The sequence below is a fragment of the Enhydra lutris genome, unplaced genomic scaffold, assembly GCF_002288905.1.
Source record: "Enhydra lutris kenyoni isolate GAN:26980312 unplaced genomic scaffold, ASM228890v2 scaffoldscaffold2, whole genome shotgun sequence".
Classification (NCBI taxonomy): Eukaryota; Metazoa; Chordata; class Mammalia; order Carnivora; family Mustelidae; genus Enhydra; species Enhydra lutris.
The window spans coordinates 39707861-39725263 of NW_019154086.1; the positions used below are offsets into that span (position 1 = coordinate 39707861).

At 34.3% G+C, this 17403-nt stretch overlaps 1 protein-coding gene across 8 annotated transcripts in view; it reads left to right on the forward strand.

Moving 5' to 3' along the window:
• The window catches only part of LOC111148660 (helicase like transcription factor), a 54444-nt gene extending 40637 nt beyond the window's left edge, over positions 1 to 13807 (forward strand). For 2 of the 8 annotated variants that reach the window (XM_022505427.1, XM_022505452.1), the window contains exons 19-25: positions 1791 to 1915; positions 2372 to 2562; positions 4336 to 4461; positions 4989 to 5101; positions 5432 to 5612; positions 8792 to 8872; positions 11633 to 12568. In XM_022505427.1, the coding sequence (XP_022361135.1) occupies positions 1791 to 1915; positions 2372 to 2562; positions 4336 to 4461; positions 4989 to 5101; positions 5432 to 5612; positions 8792 to 8872; positions 11633 to 11785 (970 nt within the window). In that variant the 3' untranslated portion in view covers positions 11786 to 12568. Of the gene's footprint in view, positions 1 to 1790; positions 1916 to 2371; positions 2563 to 4335; positions 4462 to 4988; positions 5102 to 5431; positions 5613 to 8791; positions 8873 to 11632; positions 12569 to 12636 lie in introns of those variants that run through there. The other 6 variants (XM_022505436.1, XM_022505444.1, XM_022505459.1 and 3 more) reach the window with 6 other exon arrangements.
• Positions 13808 to 17403: the final 3596 nt, after the last annotated feature.

Sequence of the window (17403 nt, forward strand, 5' to 3'; positions counted from 1 at the left end):
AAGTTAAGAAAGGTTAAGAAACCTACCCAAAGCTTCACAGTTAAATTGGCAAAGTCAGGTTTTGAACTTAGCCTAGCTCTAGAGTCTGTGCTCCTAATCATTAAGCTGTACTTTGATTGCTTTAATATATTTAAGTATGTGATAGACTTAGTATATAGTATTTGAATCATCCATTCTTCCTTCAGAAGCCTTTACTGTCATTGTTCTGGTGTACTTCTATTGAAAACCCTGATTTTTATTTATTTATTTATTTTTAAAGTTTATTTATTTGACAGACAGAGATCACAAGTAGGCAGAGAGAGAGGGGGAAGCAGGCTCTCCGCCAAGCAGAGAGCTTGATGCGGGGCTTGATCTCAGGACTCTGGGACCATGACCTGAGCCGAAGGCAGAGGCTTTAACCCACTGAGCCACCCAGGCGCCCCAAGAAAACCCTGATTTTATTTTAACGTTTTTCTTTAAACTCTAGCAATTTGACCAAGACCTCTCTCTCTTGATTTTTTTTCTGGAAACATACACCATTTAAATCTGGATTCCAGGCTTTCTTCCCCTGCCAGCCCCCCCCCCCCGCCGCCCCACTCCCTTTCCTATCAGGTTTTCTTTAAATGTTTTCTTTTCCATTATTTTATCTTCATGTGTGTAGGATGTTCTTTGTTCCATAGGTAAAATTTTATTCTTATGTTTTTGTTTTACTTTTTATCTCTTATGTTTCCCACATTTTTTTTTTCACAGTGGTTTGTCTCTTTTATGCTGGTTTCAGTGTGGCTTTCATTTTTCTGATGGTTCACTTTTCTCTTTTACACTCCTGAGCTATACCACCTCATTTTTCATCTCTGTTATTTCGCTGTGATGGTAAATCATGGCAGTATCCTTGCTCATAATTTTTATTTGCTTTATGGCAGCATTTTTTTTTCAATTTTATTTATTTATTTGACAGACAGATCACAAGTAGGCAGAGAGGCAGGCAGAGAGAGAGGAGGAGGCAGGCTCCCCGCTGAGCAAAGAGCCTGATGTGAGGCTTGATCCCAGGACCCTGGGATCATGACCTGAGCCAAAGGCAGAGGCTTAATCCACTGAGCCACCCAGGCGCCCCTATGGCAGCATTTTTTTGATGAATATTCTTTCACTGCCATTTGTTCTCCGTTGCTCTTTGCTGATTACTTATATTTGAGTATCTTGAGTTCTGGCTTAGTTATTTGCAAGAGGTTAATATGAATGGGGTGAGAAGGCATAGCTGTGTCCCAGACTAATAGGAAGTATCCTTGTTAATTATGTCTCAGGGTTATAGCTGAGTTGTTTCAGGTTTTATTTGTGCTTACACAACAAAGATCAGAAGCTGTAGGGTTCCTTATAATGTGGACTCTAGTGTCCATAATCTTTTCTGAAAACACAGTAGGTTTGCTGTGTTTCCTTGTTTAGCTTGCCTTCTCGCCTTGATGTAAAACTTGTCCATGTAAGTTCAGACCACAGCCATGCACCCTAGTTTTGTTTTTGCACATGAAGGATATTGATTTTACCTTCAGGGCTTGCCATCTATTTTGAAGAATTGTTCTCTGGCAGATCTGTTTGAGATCTAGAGTCCTGTCTCTCAGCATCTTCCTATCCAACTTCTTTTGCAATTGGCAGCCATTTCTGATCTATATTGCTTTATGGTTACAATCTCTTATGGTTTCATTAAAGGTACTTTTGACGTGATTTCCAGAGAAAAGAACAATGCCATTTTTATTCCACCGTTTTAGAATAGGGAATGATATTTAGAGGCCTTCATAATATTTAACATTTTTTACCCCTAGGTATTTTAATGAAGGCACTGTCCTTGCGCACTATGCAGATGTCCTGGGTCTTTTGCTTAGATTGCGGCAGATTTGTTGTCATACTCACCTTCTTACAAATGCAGTGTCTTCCAGTGGTCCCTCAGGTAAGTAGATGTGATTTGTTTACACCATTATATTTGTTAAGAATATTTAAATCAGAATGAAATTTTTTGTATGGCCTATAGTGTCTTATTTGTCAAATGGACATTGTTTTTAGGATAGGACATAAGTGGAATATACTCACAAATTCTTACCAATGAAATGGAATAATAGTGATGTGTTCCAGGTGTCTTCCAGTTATACTCTTAGGTGATTGTTTCAAATTGGATCTGCCTTTTTTTTCTGTGGTAGTATGTGCAGATTGTAATGATGCTTTTGTGTAAGATGTATTACGTGGGTTAGCTACTATTTCAGCTTCTGAATTTTCTTTAAATTTAAATCATGTTTGTCTCCTGTGATAAAAGAAGCCTAAATAAAGACTACCCAAGTAAAACTTTTCCCTATATAAGATGAACTTGTCTAATCATATTACAAATCTTGCTGTGATATTAATTTTTCAGCCTTTTCTCTAGGAAATGATACACCTGAGGAACTACGGAAAAAGTTAATAAGGAAGATGAAGTTAATTCTGAGCTCAGGTTCTGATGAAGAATGTGCAATTTGCTTGGATTCTTTAACAGTTCCTGTCATAACCCACTGTGCACATGTCTTTTGTAAACCCTGTATTTGCCAAGTCATTCAGAATGAGCAGGTTAGTTTTGTACAAGGTACATATTCAGTGTTTGACAGAGTGGTACACTAGTCATTTTTGAGTGTAATGAAACCTAAGTCCAACGACTAAAGAGTTTTGCACTTGGATTTACCAGTGCATGTTTTTTGGTTAATTATGTATGTCAGTATTTCATATTGATATATTTCTTATAATTAAGCTCTTTTAAACATGAAAAGACAGTATACTTTTAGAGACATAATCAGTTAGTATCCTAGTTCTGTTGGTAAGATCATTGCTGTCTAATAAATAGATCAATAATGTGAGACACAAAGGTAATTTTAAATTTTCTAGTAGAAATAGATGAAGTTAATGACTTTTATCTAATTTATCTAAAATATAAAAATTACTGAGATAATATGCATGGTTTTTTAACTTAAGTGTTCAAAGTCTGGTGATATTGTACACATAGAACATATCTCAGTTTGGCTTCACCATAGTTCAAGGGCTTAATTGCCTCATTTGTTTATTGGATAAGGTAGGCCTGGATTCTTATATATGGTATAATTTTTTGAAGTGGAATAATCCTTTAAGCAGTTCTTCAGCAGAGGTAGAGGTGTATTTGTTTGTTTTTAAATATTTTCATTGGTATACATATAGGAAAAAATGCACAAGTCATGATTGTACAGTTGAGTGAATTATGAAGTAAATACATCCATGTAACTACTATCCTGGTCTCCTTGTGTCCCCTTCTAATCAGTTACCTTCTCCCTGCTCCCTAAAGGTAATCACACTATACTTTTAACATTGTTTCAGTTTCAGATTTTTTTTTTTTTTTTTTGGTAACGGTATTTGGTATATAGTAATGTAGGACATATTAGCATGTCTTGGTACAAATGGACACAACAAATACTGCTTTGAATGAGTCTGATAGGATTTAACAGGTCTACATTAGCTTTATAAGCCATTAAGAAGGATATTTTTTTTCTTCTAAAAAACAGTTCCAAATAATGTGCTGTATTGTAGTTAGGTTCAAGATACTGTTTTGGTTTCTTTACTTGTCTGCAAATAGTACAGTTCACCATGAACAATGTAGGAGTTAGGGGTGCCAACCCCCTGTGCAGTTGAAAATCTGCATATCACTTTTGACTCCTATAAAACTTCTATCTACTGTTGACTAGAAGCCTTACCACTAACAGTTAACACATATTTTTATGTTATATGTGTTATTTACTTTTTGAAGTTTTTATTTAAGTAATCTCTATAGCCAATGTAAGGCTCACACTCATGACCCCAAGATCAAGAATTGCATGCTCCTCCCAACTAAGCCAGCTTGGTGCCCCTATATGTGGTATTCTTAAAGTAAGCTAGAGAAAATAATAAAATGATAAGAGAATATCCTTTTATATTGTACTATATATGTATATAGATTTGTATATACTATACATAATATATATTATTATATATAAGTATTGCACTGTATTTATTGAAAAAAATCCTACTATAAGTGGACCTCTGGAGTTGAGACCATGTTCCAGAGCAAATTGTATAATAATACTTGTTTGAAGTTCCTGCTGTTAGTCAAGATCACATACCATACTTTAGCTCCCTTTTTTACCCAGTCCCACTTAACACATAGGAATGTTACATGCCTGGAGTTCAGCATGTACAAATTTATCTCAAATGGATGAATCTAATAAAAAGTCTAAGAAAGCATTAGCTATTAAGGATATAGTTTATCATCTTTTTAAAAATTTTAGGGAAATTTATATTTTTTCCTCTTAAAAACTTTACTCATATCTTACTCTTATACAGCCACATGCTAAATGTCCTTTGTGCAGAAATGATATACATGGAGACAATTTATTAGAATGCCCTCCAGAAGAATTGGCATGTGACACTGAGAAAAAGTCTAATATGGAATGGACATCTAGTTCAAAGGTAAAATACACATGGGCAAATATTTGAGTATTTGTTTTACATTTATAAAAGGATACCATGTCTTGGGCACCTGGGTAGCTCAGTCAGTTGGGCCTCTGCCTTCAGCTCAGGTCCTGGCATTGAGCCCCATGTCAGGCTCCCTGCTCAGTGAGGAGGCTGCTTCTCTCCCTCCTTCTGCCTGTCCCCACTGTTTGTGCTCTCTCACCCTCTAATAAATAGAATCTTTTTTTTTTTCTTTTTAAAAGGATACCATGTCTTAAAATAATTCTGCTTTTAACCCTATCGTTAGAATATTATACTCTGTTGGTGTTAACATTTTTATTTCTAGTGGTGAGTTTGAGAGGAAAGGAGCTTCAGTTTGAGTGCATTCTTTCAATCTTAATTTTTAAAAACATTAGTTTTCTTTTACTTTGGCATTTTAGGGAAATAATGGGGCAGGAACGTTCTTTTCCTAATTTAAAAAAAGTTGTATGTATTTTGCCTATTCAAAATAGAATCTAATGGGTGTCCTCATTTTTTTTTTTCAGATTAATGCTCTAATGCATGCACTGATTGACTTAAGAAAGAAGAATCCCAACATAAAAAGTTTAGTTGTTTCTCAGTTTACAACATTCCTGTCTTTAATTGAAACACCACTCAGGTAAATTCAATATTGATTCTCACTTTGAGTGAAAGGATTTTGTGTATTTTGATTTGGTTAGCAAAAAATGTTTTACCAGTTATATTCATTTCATCTATCTAAAATGACAGAATCACAATAAAGAATATTGCCTGGGAGCATAGGATTTTAAAGATTTAGTCCTGACTTTATCAGAAAAAAACTGCAGAGCATGACATGTTAGTAGATGGGTTAGTATATATTTGTCAAAATAAATGAGTAGAAGAATTGGTTGAATGAACAGATTTGTAATTACTTACATTTTTTTAAATCAAATGGAAAGTGTTACTTGTCTTTTTTGTCCCTCCACAGAGCCTCTGGATTTGTGTTTACTCGTTTGGATGGTTCCATGGCACAGAAGAAAAGAGTTGAATCAATTCAGTGTTTTCAAAACACTGAAGCAGGATCTCCAACCATAATGCTTCTATCCTTAAAAGCAGGTGGAGTTGGTCTGAATCTTTCTGCCGCTTCTCGAGTGTTTTTAATGGATCCAGTAAGTAGTTCTGTAGACTTTTTGGTATGTTATTAAACTTTAAAAAAAAAATAAACTATTTGGTAAATACCATCATAGTTGTAACTGATTGTGAAAATTCTTGGTAAAAATAGTAACTTAGTAAATGTGTAATGAGGGTTTTAAGTGCTTTACATACACCAACTGAAATTCGCACAATATCTCTAGGATATCCCTAGGATGGATCCTTATGAGGTTTTATTATTGTCCTTATTTTATTATTGTCCTTATTTTTACTTCTCTGAAGCACGGAGAATTAAAATAACTTGCCCAACCTCATGCAGTAATATGCAAACCAGGATTCTGTGGTTTTCTGCTTCCATATATTAAATTAGTTTCTATTAACTGATAGAAAGTGTAGTGGTTTCATTCATTTGGCCAACAAATAATGTGAATCCTGCATTGTGTCAGGGAGTCTTACAGGCACCAGGAATCTGGCTATAAACAAGGTAGACAAAGTAGCTACCATCGTGATTTTAATGGTCTGTTTTAATGTGCAAAATATTAGGTAAAATACAACTTCTCACCTCTGTGTTCAGAGATTAAGGAGTTCTTGCATGAGACCCAGGAAGCTGCATTTTTATAAAGGTCATAGGTGATTCAGGTGGAGGTGGTCCAGCATCACAGTTTTAGAAACTAATGCCATTAATGAACATTTTAGATAAATTTTAGCATCTAATACAGGTCACTTGTAGTTGTACAGTACAGATCTAGCTGTAGAGTGGGAGCTAAAATTCATTCTGAACTTTATTCACCAAACTGACCTAAGAGAAGCATATATAGAGGAGCAGCACCTTCTTCTAACAGCACATAGAGCTGTAGGCACTCAGGAGTAATTCAGTTTCTAATTTGCACTGGGTTACTGTGTCAGGGCCAGCGGCAACCCTATTTGCTATTTCTGTGATTCACAGATTTAAGATTTGTAGTTTTAGCTTGTTACCTGAAATTCAGAAAATTTCATTAACAAAGTTCACTGAGATACAAATTTGAGTTATTCTGATTAGGCTAGCTAGTTCATGCATACACCCGTTACCAAGGCTTTTTCCTCAGCTGGGGGTAACCTCCCCAGTGAAATACCGAACAGAACCATATTTTAACATTCACAGATTTCATACTGATGTTATGGATGGCAGTGATCTATTGTATTTTCTTGCTTTAGTTCTGTGGATGAAGTTTTAAATCTTTGCTAGAGTTTTAATATTTTATGGTTATTATAAAAAAGTCATTGTAATTGCGTTTTAAGTTATATTAACTAACCTGATGATAATCTTAGATGATTTTTGGACAAATTCCCAAATTACTTGCTTCTTTTGTTATAATCTTAGTATTAGTATCTGATACAGAAAAGGTTGTCAATACCAAATATAGTATTATAAAGCCGATCACAGACTGTACTCTTTAGTAGTTTAAAAAAACTGCTAGAATGTTTTAGCAGTTCATAGTAAATTTTCATCGAACACTTCAAATGTTTCTACTTCTAAAATAAAAGCCTGGTCCCAGGAAAATAAGATTAAATCAAAAAAACTTTACTCATGAAAATATTTTACCTTTTCATGGGATGTTGCATTAAAGATGTATTTTAAATATTCAGTTTTAGGCTTTTGAATAAAGTTAATTACCTCCCTTCATCAATACTGCTGAAAATGGAAGCTATCAGTTTTATATTACCATGAGATAAATTTGATCCCTGGTAGGGGTACCTAGGTAGCTCAGTTGGTTAAGCATCTTACTCTTGATCTTAGGTCAGGTCTTGATCTCAGGGTTTTCAGTTCAAGCCCTGTATTGGGGTCCATGCTGGGCATGAGCCTACTTAAAAAAAAATTTTGACTCTTGGTAGTCATACTAGATATATATTGCCAGCTCATTAGAACGTTCCTTGATAAAATAGAAGACAACAGAAAGGAACATGTACCTGGGCTCTTGGTAATAACAATTTCAATATGTATTCAATCGTGAAATACAGAATATACATAAAATGTGTTACTTTTAGAAAATCGTAAGCTAAGTATATTCTTAAAATCTGACTTCTATATGAAAAATCACCCAATACTTAAATTACAATAATAGTAAAATCTCCTTTTCTCTAGAGCTCATGGGGAACTTTATTTTTTAAGAGCTAGGGATGGGAGGGAGACTCTGTGCTCAGCACAGAGCCAGATGTGGGGCCCAATATCACGATACCCCAGTGTATGACCCAAGTCAAAATCAACAGTCAGATGCCTAGCCAACTGAGCCACCCAGGTACCCATCAATGGAACTTTAAACAGAAGAAAATAACAGCCTAAGTATGAATCACACTACAAACTTGTCATCAACATAGGCATTTGCGATTTTGTTACATTTTCAGGTGGTACTTTGCTGTATAAAGTTTCCTTTGTCCTAAACATCCTTTAAGAATCATCCCATAGTTTAAAATTTAATGATCGCTAACCTTGATAGTTCATTATAGTTATTTCCAAACCACTTGACTCCTGTCTTTCTAGACAGAGGAACTCTGTATAGTTTTGCTTATTTTTTTCTTTGCTTGTTTCATTCTTCACTTTAAGACAGTCCCCATGATAATACTTGTATTTAATGAGTTAATGTTATTTTAGTTCAATTTTAAAGTCAGATTCAAATATAGATACAGAAAATTACATCAACAAAGCCTTTAATTTTTAGTACTTTTGATTACTCCTGAAAGCTTTTTTTGTGCTTTTATTTAACAAATGGAAGAAAGTGAAAGAAAAAGAATCAAAAGATCAGCAAAAGGGGAGAACACTTTTTCATAAATGGAATAAATTACATCTTTTCTGACATAAATTAAGTCATTTAAGGATGTGTAACCTTTTTTTTTTCCTTTGTTAAGCAGACATAGATCAATTTTAAAGTGGAAAAGGTACTATTTGATTACTTAAGCATTGGGTGATTGCTGTGTGCTTTCTATGTATCAGGCACTATATTAGATACTAGAAGCCATGCAGTGAAATGATGGGGAATACCTGCCTGTCATAGTTGGGGGTGGGGTATATTTTTTTTCCCCGGAGCATTTAGGTCAGTTTCTGAATTCTGTCAGAAAAATCTAAGTCAGTAAAAGGTGAATGAGTAATATTGAAATGAAAGGAATTGGGCAGAACACTCACAGATCAGGGTGGTAATAAAGCAATTCATATTCTTGTTAGGCTTGGAATCCAGCTGCTGAAGATCAGTGCTTTGACAGATGCCATAGACTTGGACAGAAGCAAGAAGTTATCATCACAAAAGTGAGTTTTTAAGCCATCTGTTTTAAAATTAGGTTGATGAGGTTTTTAAGATTATACAAATAATGCATGAATGTATTATTTTGAAAGACTGCAGTAGAATTAGGCAGAAAAAGTATGAAGGCCAGCTTTAATCTCCTCTAGAGGAAACTACTATCAGTAATTTTACATGTTATTCAAAGTCTCTTTGTCAGTGTTTACATAGATTCATTTGTGTGTATGTCTCTCCTTTAAAAATGTCTCTTAAGGTAAATAAGGTCGTCCTTTATTATTCTGCAGCATACTTTGCTCCCTTAACGGTATATATTGGGAACCACCCATGTAAGTACACTACCATAAAAGAACATATAAGCATAGTAAAACATACAGAATATTTACCATTTTATCTAAAGTGTACACTTAAGAGGCATTACATAATTTCACACCATTGTGTAACTTTTCAACATCATCTGTCCCTAGAACTTTTTCATCTCAAATTGAAACTCAGCCCTCAGCAACCACCCTTATAATTTCTGTGAATTTAATGACTCTACAAACCCATTCTTTTTAATATCATATATAGATACATCATAATTTATCCAGTCTAATATTTTGCTAATAAAAACAGTTCCAGGGCGCCTGGGTGGCTCAGTGGGTTAAGCCTCTGCCTTCAGCTCAGGTCATGATCTCAGGGTCCTGGGATCGAGGCCTGCATCGGGCTCTCTGCTCAGCGGGGAGCCTGCTTCCTCCTCTCTCTCCCATTTTCTTTCTCTGCTCTCTTTACGGAGAGGTTTTCTGGGTTGGGAGATTTTTTTTTTAAAGTTGTACCTCCCGGGCGCCTGGGTGGCTCAGTGGGTTAAGCCTCTGCCTTCAGCTCAGGTCATGATCTCAGGGTCCTGGGATCGAGGCCTGCATCGGGCTCTCTGCTCAGCGGGGAGCCTGCTTCCTCCTCTCTCTCTGCCTGCCTCTCTGCCTACTTGTGATCTCTGTCAAATAAATAAATAAATAAAATCTTAAAAAAAAAAAAAAAAAACAGTTCCATAATGAGAATTATATTATCTGCAAGTACTTCTTCAGGATTAAGAAAACTAGTAGAATTCTGGGGGTACCTGGGTAGCTCAATCACTTGAACAGCTGCCTTTGGCTCAGCTCATGATCTCAGGGTCCTGGGATCCAGCCGTGTGTTGGGTCTCTGCTCAGTGGGGAATCTGCTTCTCCCTCTGCCCAACTGCCCCTTGCCCCCTATGGGCTTTCTCTCAAATAAAAATCTTTTTAAAAAAAAGAAAACTAAATTCTGGATTTAGGATTCTTTAAACTTTGCTTTCTAAACAGACTTAAAGATGTATGAGAATGATGTAAATTTTTGCTTATGTGATGGTCAGAAAAGTGCTCCTTTAATTTCTGTACACCTAAGACCTTGAGCATATTTATTTTTCACTAATCTGTTGTCAGTTAATATTTTTTTCAGAGAATTGTTTTTTTGCCCAGTTTTCATAAAGTACAAATATAGTTTTATAATGTAAAAGACTCCTTTATACACTGATTTTAAATTTGTTACATTAGAAATGGTTTATTTCAAACTCTTTTCTTTGAACTGGATGTGTTTTTTCATGAAAAAGCTTCAAAATTTTTAAGTATATCTTTTTTTTCTACTGATTTGAAACGTCACTTTTATCATAAACTAATTTGTATATATTAATGTGACTCTCTTTCCAGACTTCACGTTTCTATTTCTTTGATTTCTTTTCCTATTTCTGGGACATTACTATTAAAATTACTATGGTTTTCTAAAGTATGCTTTTGTATCTAGCAGAGCAAAATGCTCTCATTACCCTTCTTTTTGGAAATTCGTTAATACAATTACTTACTCTTAAATTGAACTTTGGTTTTAGGTTCCCAGATCTCATTTAAGAAATCTTATTTGGGATTTACTGAAGTTTTGATTAATTTGAGAATGATTTTTATAAATATATATAAACACTCCTTATGAGTAAGGAGTGTTCCCATACAAAAATTTAGTCTCCATTTTTTTTTTTTTTGGTCTTTTATGTATTTCAGTAATGTTGTATAGTTATTACAGTAACTAGACCTCTATGCAGTGTTGACTAATAGTAGTGATAGTAGTAATTCTTGAACTGTTCCTTTTATTGTTTTATATTGTGACTCCATTGTTCTTGGTAAGTTTCCAGTGGATACACTTAAGATTAAGGGACATTTATTTATAGGTTAATGAAGATTTTTTTTTAATCAAGGTTTTTATCAGAAATGCTTCTTAAGCATCAGTTGAGAAGATGTCTTTTTTTCTTTACTCCATGTTTTAAATTAAACCAGATAAAGGCACATTCTTGCATTTCTGGGAGAATCTCATTTGGCTATTTAAATATAATGCTAAATTTATCTTGCAAGTATTCCAGTTACAGAGTTGCCTATAAAGTTTGCTGGTTTGGTGCTGTTCTTAAGATGTAACTTAAGGCCTTACAGCCATATTCTTTATACAAGAAAACCATATGAGTGATGAGGGAAAGCAGTGCTCAGCTGTGGTTATTCTACTGTATTCTAAATATGCTTACTGCATATTGAGAAAAAATTACTAGATCAGATATTAGATTATGTGTATTATAAAGATTAATAGCTTTCAAAATTGGTTAATAATCTATAATATACTGTAAGAAAGCAAATTTTTTTATAGTGGACTAACATTTCAACATGTCTTAAGTTTTCATTTTTTTCCATTGAAGATTTTAAATACTGTGACCTAAAAAGTATTTTTTTTTTTTTTTTAAGTTCATTGTGAAGGATTCTGTTGAAGAAAATATGCTGAAAATACAAAACACAAAGAGAGAACTTGCTGCGGGAGCCTTTGGAACTAAGAAAACAAATGCTAATGAAATGAAACAAGCTAAAATTAATGAAATCAGAACTTTAATTGATTTATAATTTGTGGGATTTTGGTAAGGTCAGTTTGATTAGATATATACTGAAATTTTGGAAATCAGAAAATAGTGTTTTAGAAATGAGATCTAGAGTATGTCTTCTAAAAGAAGTGTATCATTTTATATTAGTAAAGTATTACTGATAATCTCTTCTATATATGAACCTATTTTTAATATTTCAAATAGCAATAAGTTCTGTTACATACTGTGGCCTAAAATAATTTTTTGAGAAAGTTACTTTGTTATTCAGCTTTTCATAGTGTCTTTGCTGAGTATTTTCATATCTTTCAAGTACTCAGCTTTTTCATATTTCAAATAAGGTCAAACCTTTTATAATTTTGACCAAATAGTTATTTTCTGTGTTGGACACATCTGGTTAATCACTAGAGCCTTCCATTTGTGATGTGATGGGTTCACAGTCCTTGTAAATGGTTAATACGTAGACTATATACAAGAGATTTTATTACTTTAAAAAACCATATTTGCATTCCAGAATCAAACCTTAAATGAGAGACTGAAGTCCAGGTTAGCAAGTTAACTTACATTTTTTTTTTAACAGTTTGAGATCTAATTCACATATGTAATTTTCAGTTTTTATGTTTATGAAAATATTAGGGACTGTTAGAATACTATTTTTCTCCATTTTTAGTGAAGTAGTACTATTATTGTTTAAATGTAATTCAATGTGTTAGTGTGTAAATACAGTCTGTAGGGGTGAGAAGGAACCAATTCTACCCAGTTTAATTTGAATATTTAAATTATGGAAGTGCTGAATAGATATTTCTATATAGAGAGATAATTTTTATTTATGTAGCTTTTTTTAAAAAAATAACTTTATAAATTTTTATAATTCAGAAGACTACTATATGTGAGAGGCGTGATATCTGGATGGAAGTTGGGCTGGATGACCTCCAAAATCGTTTCAACTCTTAAAGACATCTTAATCCTGAATGGAAAAATTTCTTTGTTACTGTGTTTAGAATCAGACATTGATTTTGGAACTTCAGTAATTTCACCCCACATTTATCTATAAAATTAGTCCTCTTTTTCTTGTTAATAATCAGACACAGTAGTTGTCATGGCATTCTAAATGACCTTTTGAGTCACATTTAAACAAGCTCTACATTGGCAATCACGTTAGTGATGTTTTTCCTTAAGGGGAACTTTTTAATCCAAAGATTAGTGTACAGGAGAAGCTTCCTGTTTGACCATGCAGACTTAACACTTTTCATTTTACTTATAGTGTTAAGAAAGGACTTAAAGGTGAGCTTGGAGGCAGTGTTGTGTTCTAGAGCATACATGTAGATATGTGCTAAATCTGTCAACAGCTAAATTCTCCCCTCCCTGTGCTTGGTCTTGTGCTCCAAGGGAACAGTGGATTAGACAGCAAGAATCTTTCCAGCCCTTTTTCTCTTTGGCAGCAGGTAAGGCAGAGGGCTGGTTAAAAGATCAACAGACCTTTCTGTATGGGTAAGAGTGGAACAGAAATTGGGGTTGGTCCATTAGCATTAGGAGCAATAGGGTATTTCTTTACCTTGTAGAACTAGCATTACACACAAAAAAATCAGGTTGATGAAAATCTCATGAAATACAGTATGTGGATTTCTATATACCAATACTCTCATGAGATTAAGTACAAAAAGAATTTTCAGCAAAAATATACACACTTCTCTTGCTTACAAAAGCAAAGCCTTGCAAACTCACTGTAAAAGAGTTTGTGTGCTTCTTTACCCATTTATAGACTTGTGTTTTTAAGCATTCATAATGATAAATTTGGCAAGTCATTTAAAAAAATATGTTTTTGTACAGTCCTCTTAAATGGTGTTAAAATTCATCCTAAGAATATATATAAACCACCAAAATGAAAAGTTCGTATTATGCTCTACTGTTAATTCTGTTTCATCATTACATAGAGTAATAGCTTTAAAAGTTATCTTGAAGACATTGTATTCCCACTTGTGGTTCAAGCTGAATTTTGTGGTTCAAACTGGATTTTGTTTTAAAATCAATAAAGTTTTAAAAATCAGCTTCTATGCTGTAATTTTTGTGCCTTTTTCCTTGAAGAAAATTTTTATAAATCTCACACTTCTGTGAAGATACCTACTTTACACAATTGTTTACTGACCGTACATAAAAAGTACTGTAACAAGTTTATTCTTAGCCCTTTATTTTGCTCAATTTGAATTTGCTTAGAAAACAGAGTGTGTATATTTTAAAGTTAAGTGCCTTGATCTTCTAAAACATTGGTTCCAGTTATTTTCCTCATCTACCAGGAAAAAAAAGAATACTTCTATATAGTGGTATTACTAGATAGCACTCTGTATTGTAGATTTTGCTCTAATCTAGGATTGAAGGAGTAAATCGGGAAAATTTATTATTAGTGAGTACCAATGTAATTATCATCTTCACAGCAGTGTGTGTTTTCTGTTGGGGGCGGGGGAGTCCAAGGCATTGGTGTTTTTTTTTCTTTATAGTACTTGCCAAAATTCTATTCATTAGAATTTGGAAGATTCATTAAACACATGGGGACAAGTATCAGGTTTGGCTTAATAATAATAACTCAGTTGTTTAACCTTAAGTTTTTAGCTGTATTAGCTGTAAAATACTTGCAAAAGGTATAATACAATTTTCCCTCATTAGGATGTAGTAACCAGGTTCTACATTCTGGAATTTGCTACCTCATTTGTGTAGTACTTATGAATAAGAAGAGCCAGAAACTGGTCGCTGTGAATAATGACTGGGATGCTTCCCTGCAGTACTACCTACTTCAAAGGGAAAACTGTTGATTAGAAAACTTGTAAGCAGATGTCTTCTTTCCCTGTTAATATATTCATATTTCTTGTATGTAATAAGAGACAATAGTCTTCTATATGAACCCACAATAATTTACTTCATTGGAAAGGGCAAATGATTTATTATCAGGATTTTTGATTAAAATGTAGGATGTTTAAATCTTTTTCCAATCCCCTATTCAGGCTTCCTGGTCAAGAGTTTTCTGACAAATTTAAATCCATTTCTACTTTTTATGAAAATTGTTTTCTATATGAAAAGAACACAATTTTAATAATGTTTGTAATTTAATGTATAGGGCACAGGCCACTCCATTAACCTCAGCCAAGTGTCCAAAAACTTTATAATAACTAAGGCTATAGGACTTCATTTAGAAGGCTATCAAATGTCAAAACGATTTTTTAGGTTGGTGGACAAAAATTGTAGGACATGTGTTCACATGAAATAGTCTACACTATTACAAGAGGATATTTAGTGTGATCAGAAGGGATATTAAGAGTCCTCAAAGAGTATATATTCTTAAGTATGTGCTGCACTTACTAAAAAAGAGATATGAATACTTTCAGGAAGATTTTCAGTAAGTTTGTGGTGTTTTCAGCATTCTAGTTAATTAAAAATGAAAGATAAAATTAACCAGGATACAGCTTCCTGAATGCTTAACTTACCTTTTTTGTTAGGGGAGGGAAGGGCTATTCTCCTACTAGTACACTGTAGGCTTTTTTAAAAAATTTTTTAAGGATTTTATTTATTTATTTGACAGAGAGATCACAAGTAGAGAGGCAGGCAGAGAGAGAGGGGGAAGCAGGTTCCCCGCCGAGCAGAGAGCCCGACTTGGTGCTCGATCCCAGGATCCCGAGATCATGACCTGAGCTAAAGGCAGAGGTCTCAACCCACTGAGCCACCCAGGCGCCCCCACTGTAGATTTTATTTTTATTTTTTTTTTAAAGATTTTATTTATTTGACAGATCACAAGTAGGCAGAGAGAGAGGAAGAGAAGCAAGCCCCCTGCTGAGCAGAGAGCCCGATGCGGGGCTGGATCCGAGGACCCTGGGATCATGACCTGACCCAAAAGCAGAGGCTTTAGCCCACTGAGCCACCCAGGCGCCTCCCCCTCCCCCACTGTAGGTTTTTAAAGAAAACTTGCCCTGGTATCAATGTTTGTAAAGAAAAGGTAAATTAACTATTTCATGAGAAATGTTCCAGTGAAGGCTTCTTGCAGGTTTAAGTAAGGAGATTTAAGATAAACATTCACATAAGGCATGAATTACAGACTTTGATTAAGCATGGAGTTAATCCCCAAAGGCATGGATCTGACCTTTGTGTGGGCAAATCTGTCTTACATTGAAAGGCTATTCTATCCACCACTGTTCACAAGAAGATTAAAAAGAAATGATATATTGATCCTCTACAAATGTTCTTATAACCTGAGTTATTGTTGCCATTTTATACATCTTACTAGGTGACTCTTGGTATTTTAGGCTCCCTGTAGTTGGTAAAGTTAGTACTTCACCTTAATTAAGGCATATCCTTTAAAAGATCAAGGAAAGAGATCTGTTAGCCTAGTTCAGTGACTTCTCAGGCTCTTAACTGGATACTTTTATGCACATTATATGCTATTTTCTATGGAATATCTATCATCCTTTTGGAATCAAAACACTAATAGCCTTCAAAAGGTATTTACTTAAATTATGTAAGCTTTTCCACTTTAGAGATTTTATTGCTTATACAATGTTAAAAAAAAAAAAAAAGGAGGGGGGGGGACAGAAAGTATTAAGACAAAAAACACCAAGTGATATGTTTGATGCCCCCACACATACCAAATCTGATGCTTTGGATAACCTTTTCTCAATTGTAAAAAAAAAAAAAAAAAAGGCTTTGAATCTTGTGATACAGACAGAGTTCCAAAATACACTTAATTACTCAGATTATATACTGCATGGCAGTATAGTTGTCTGAAAAGATTTCTGTTAATCTCAACCAGGGACCCAGGAGCCAAAAAACTTTTTGATCTAAAATTGCAGCCTTCGGTAAATCTCTATATAGTTGACTTGAACAACATGAGGGTTAGGCGAGCTGACCCCCTCTGTGCTTTTGCTTTGTATTGAAAATCCACATAAAATTTCTGACTCCCCAAAACTTAGCCTACTGCTAACCAGAAGCCTCACTGATAACACTCAACATGTACATAGATATAGATCTTGTGTACTGTATTTTTATAATGAAGCTGGAAAATTAAAATCAAATACAGTACTATACTGTATTAAAAATAATCATGTGTTAAGTGTACCCTCAGAGTTCAACTTATGTTGTTCAAGGTCAACTGTACTTGACTCAGTGGAAAAGGACTAGCATTCAAAGGCTCTTTCCTAAACATTTGACTCTTCCTATTTTTATTCTAGGCAAACAGTAGTGAGAAATGGTAGCTGAAAGAACCATTCAAGAAACAAATACAGAATAACTAGGTCACAAGAACTGAACTGCTTTGTATAAGGTGTAAGAAGCCTTTGCCCATATAGGTGTATGTTGACCTTGAATACATCACAATATCACAGCATAGTCCTATAATAGAATTTGTGCCTCTTCTAGGCCAATAAAATCTCTGAAAACAGGGTAACAGAGGCTTCTTGTAACATAACGTGTGTAGAGAAGCTGAATCAAAGTCCCAGCCAAATCTCACAACAAATTCTATCCTGGAATTTTATCAGTTTATTTTTATATTATAATTTCAGGCAATCTATTTAATGAAAGCCTTTATAAATGGTATTTCCCAAGTCCTCCTTCAAGCCACGGTCCTTATCTTCATAGCAAAATGAAAACTCGTCTATTACTATG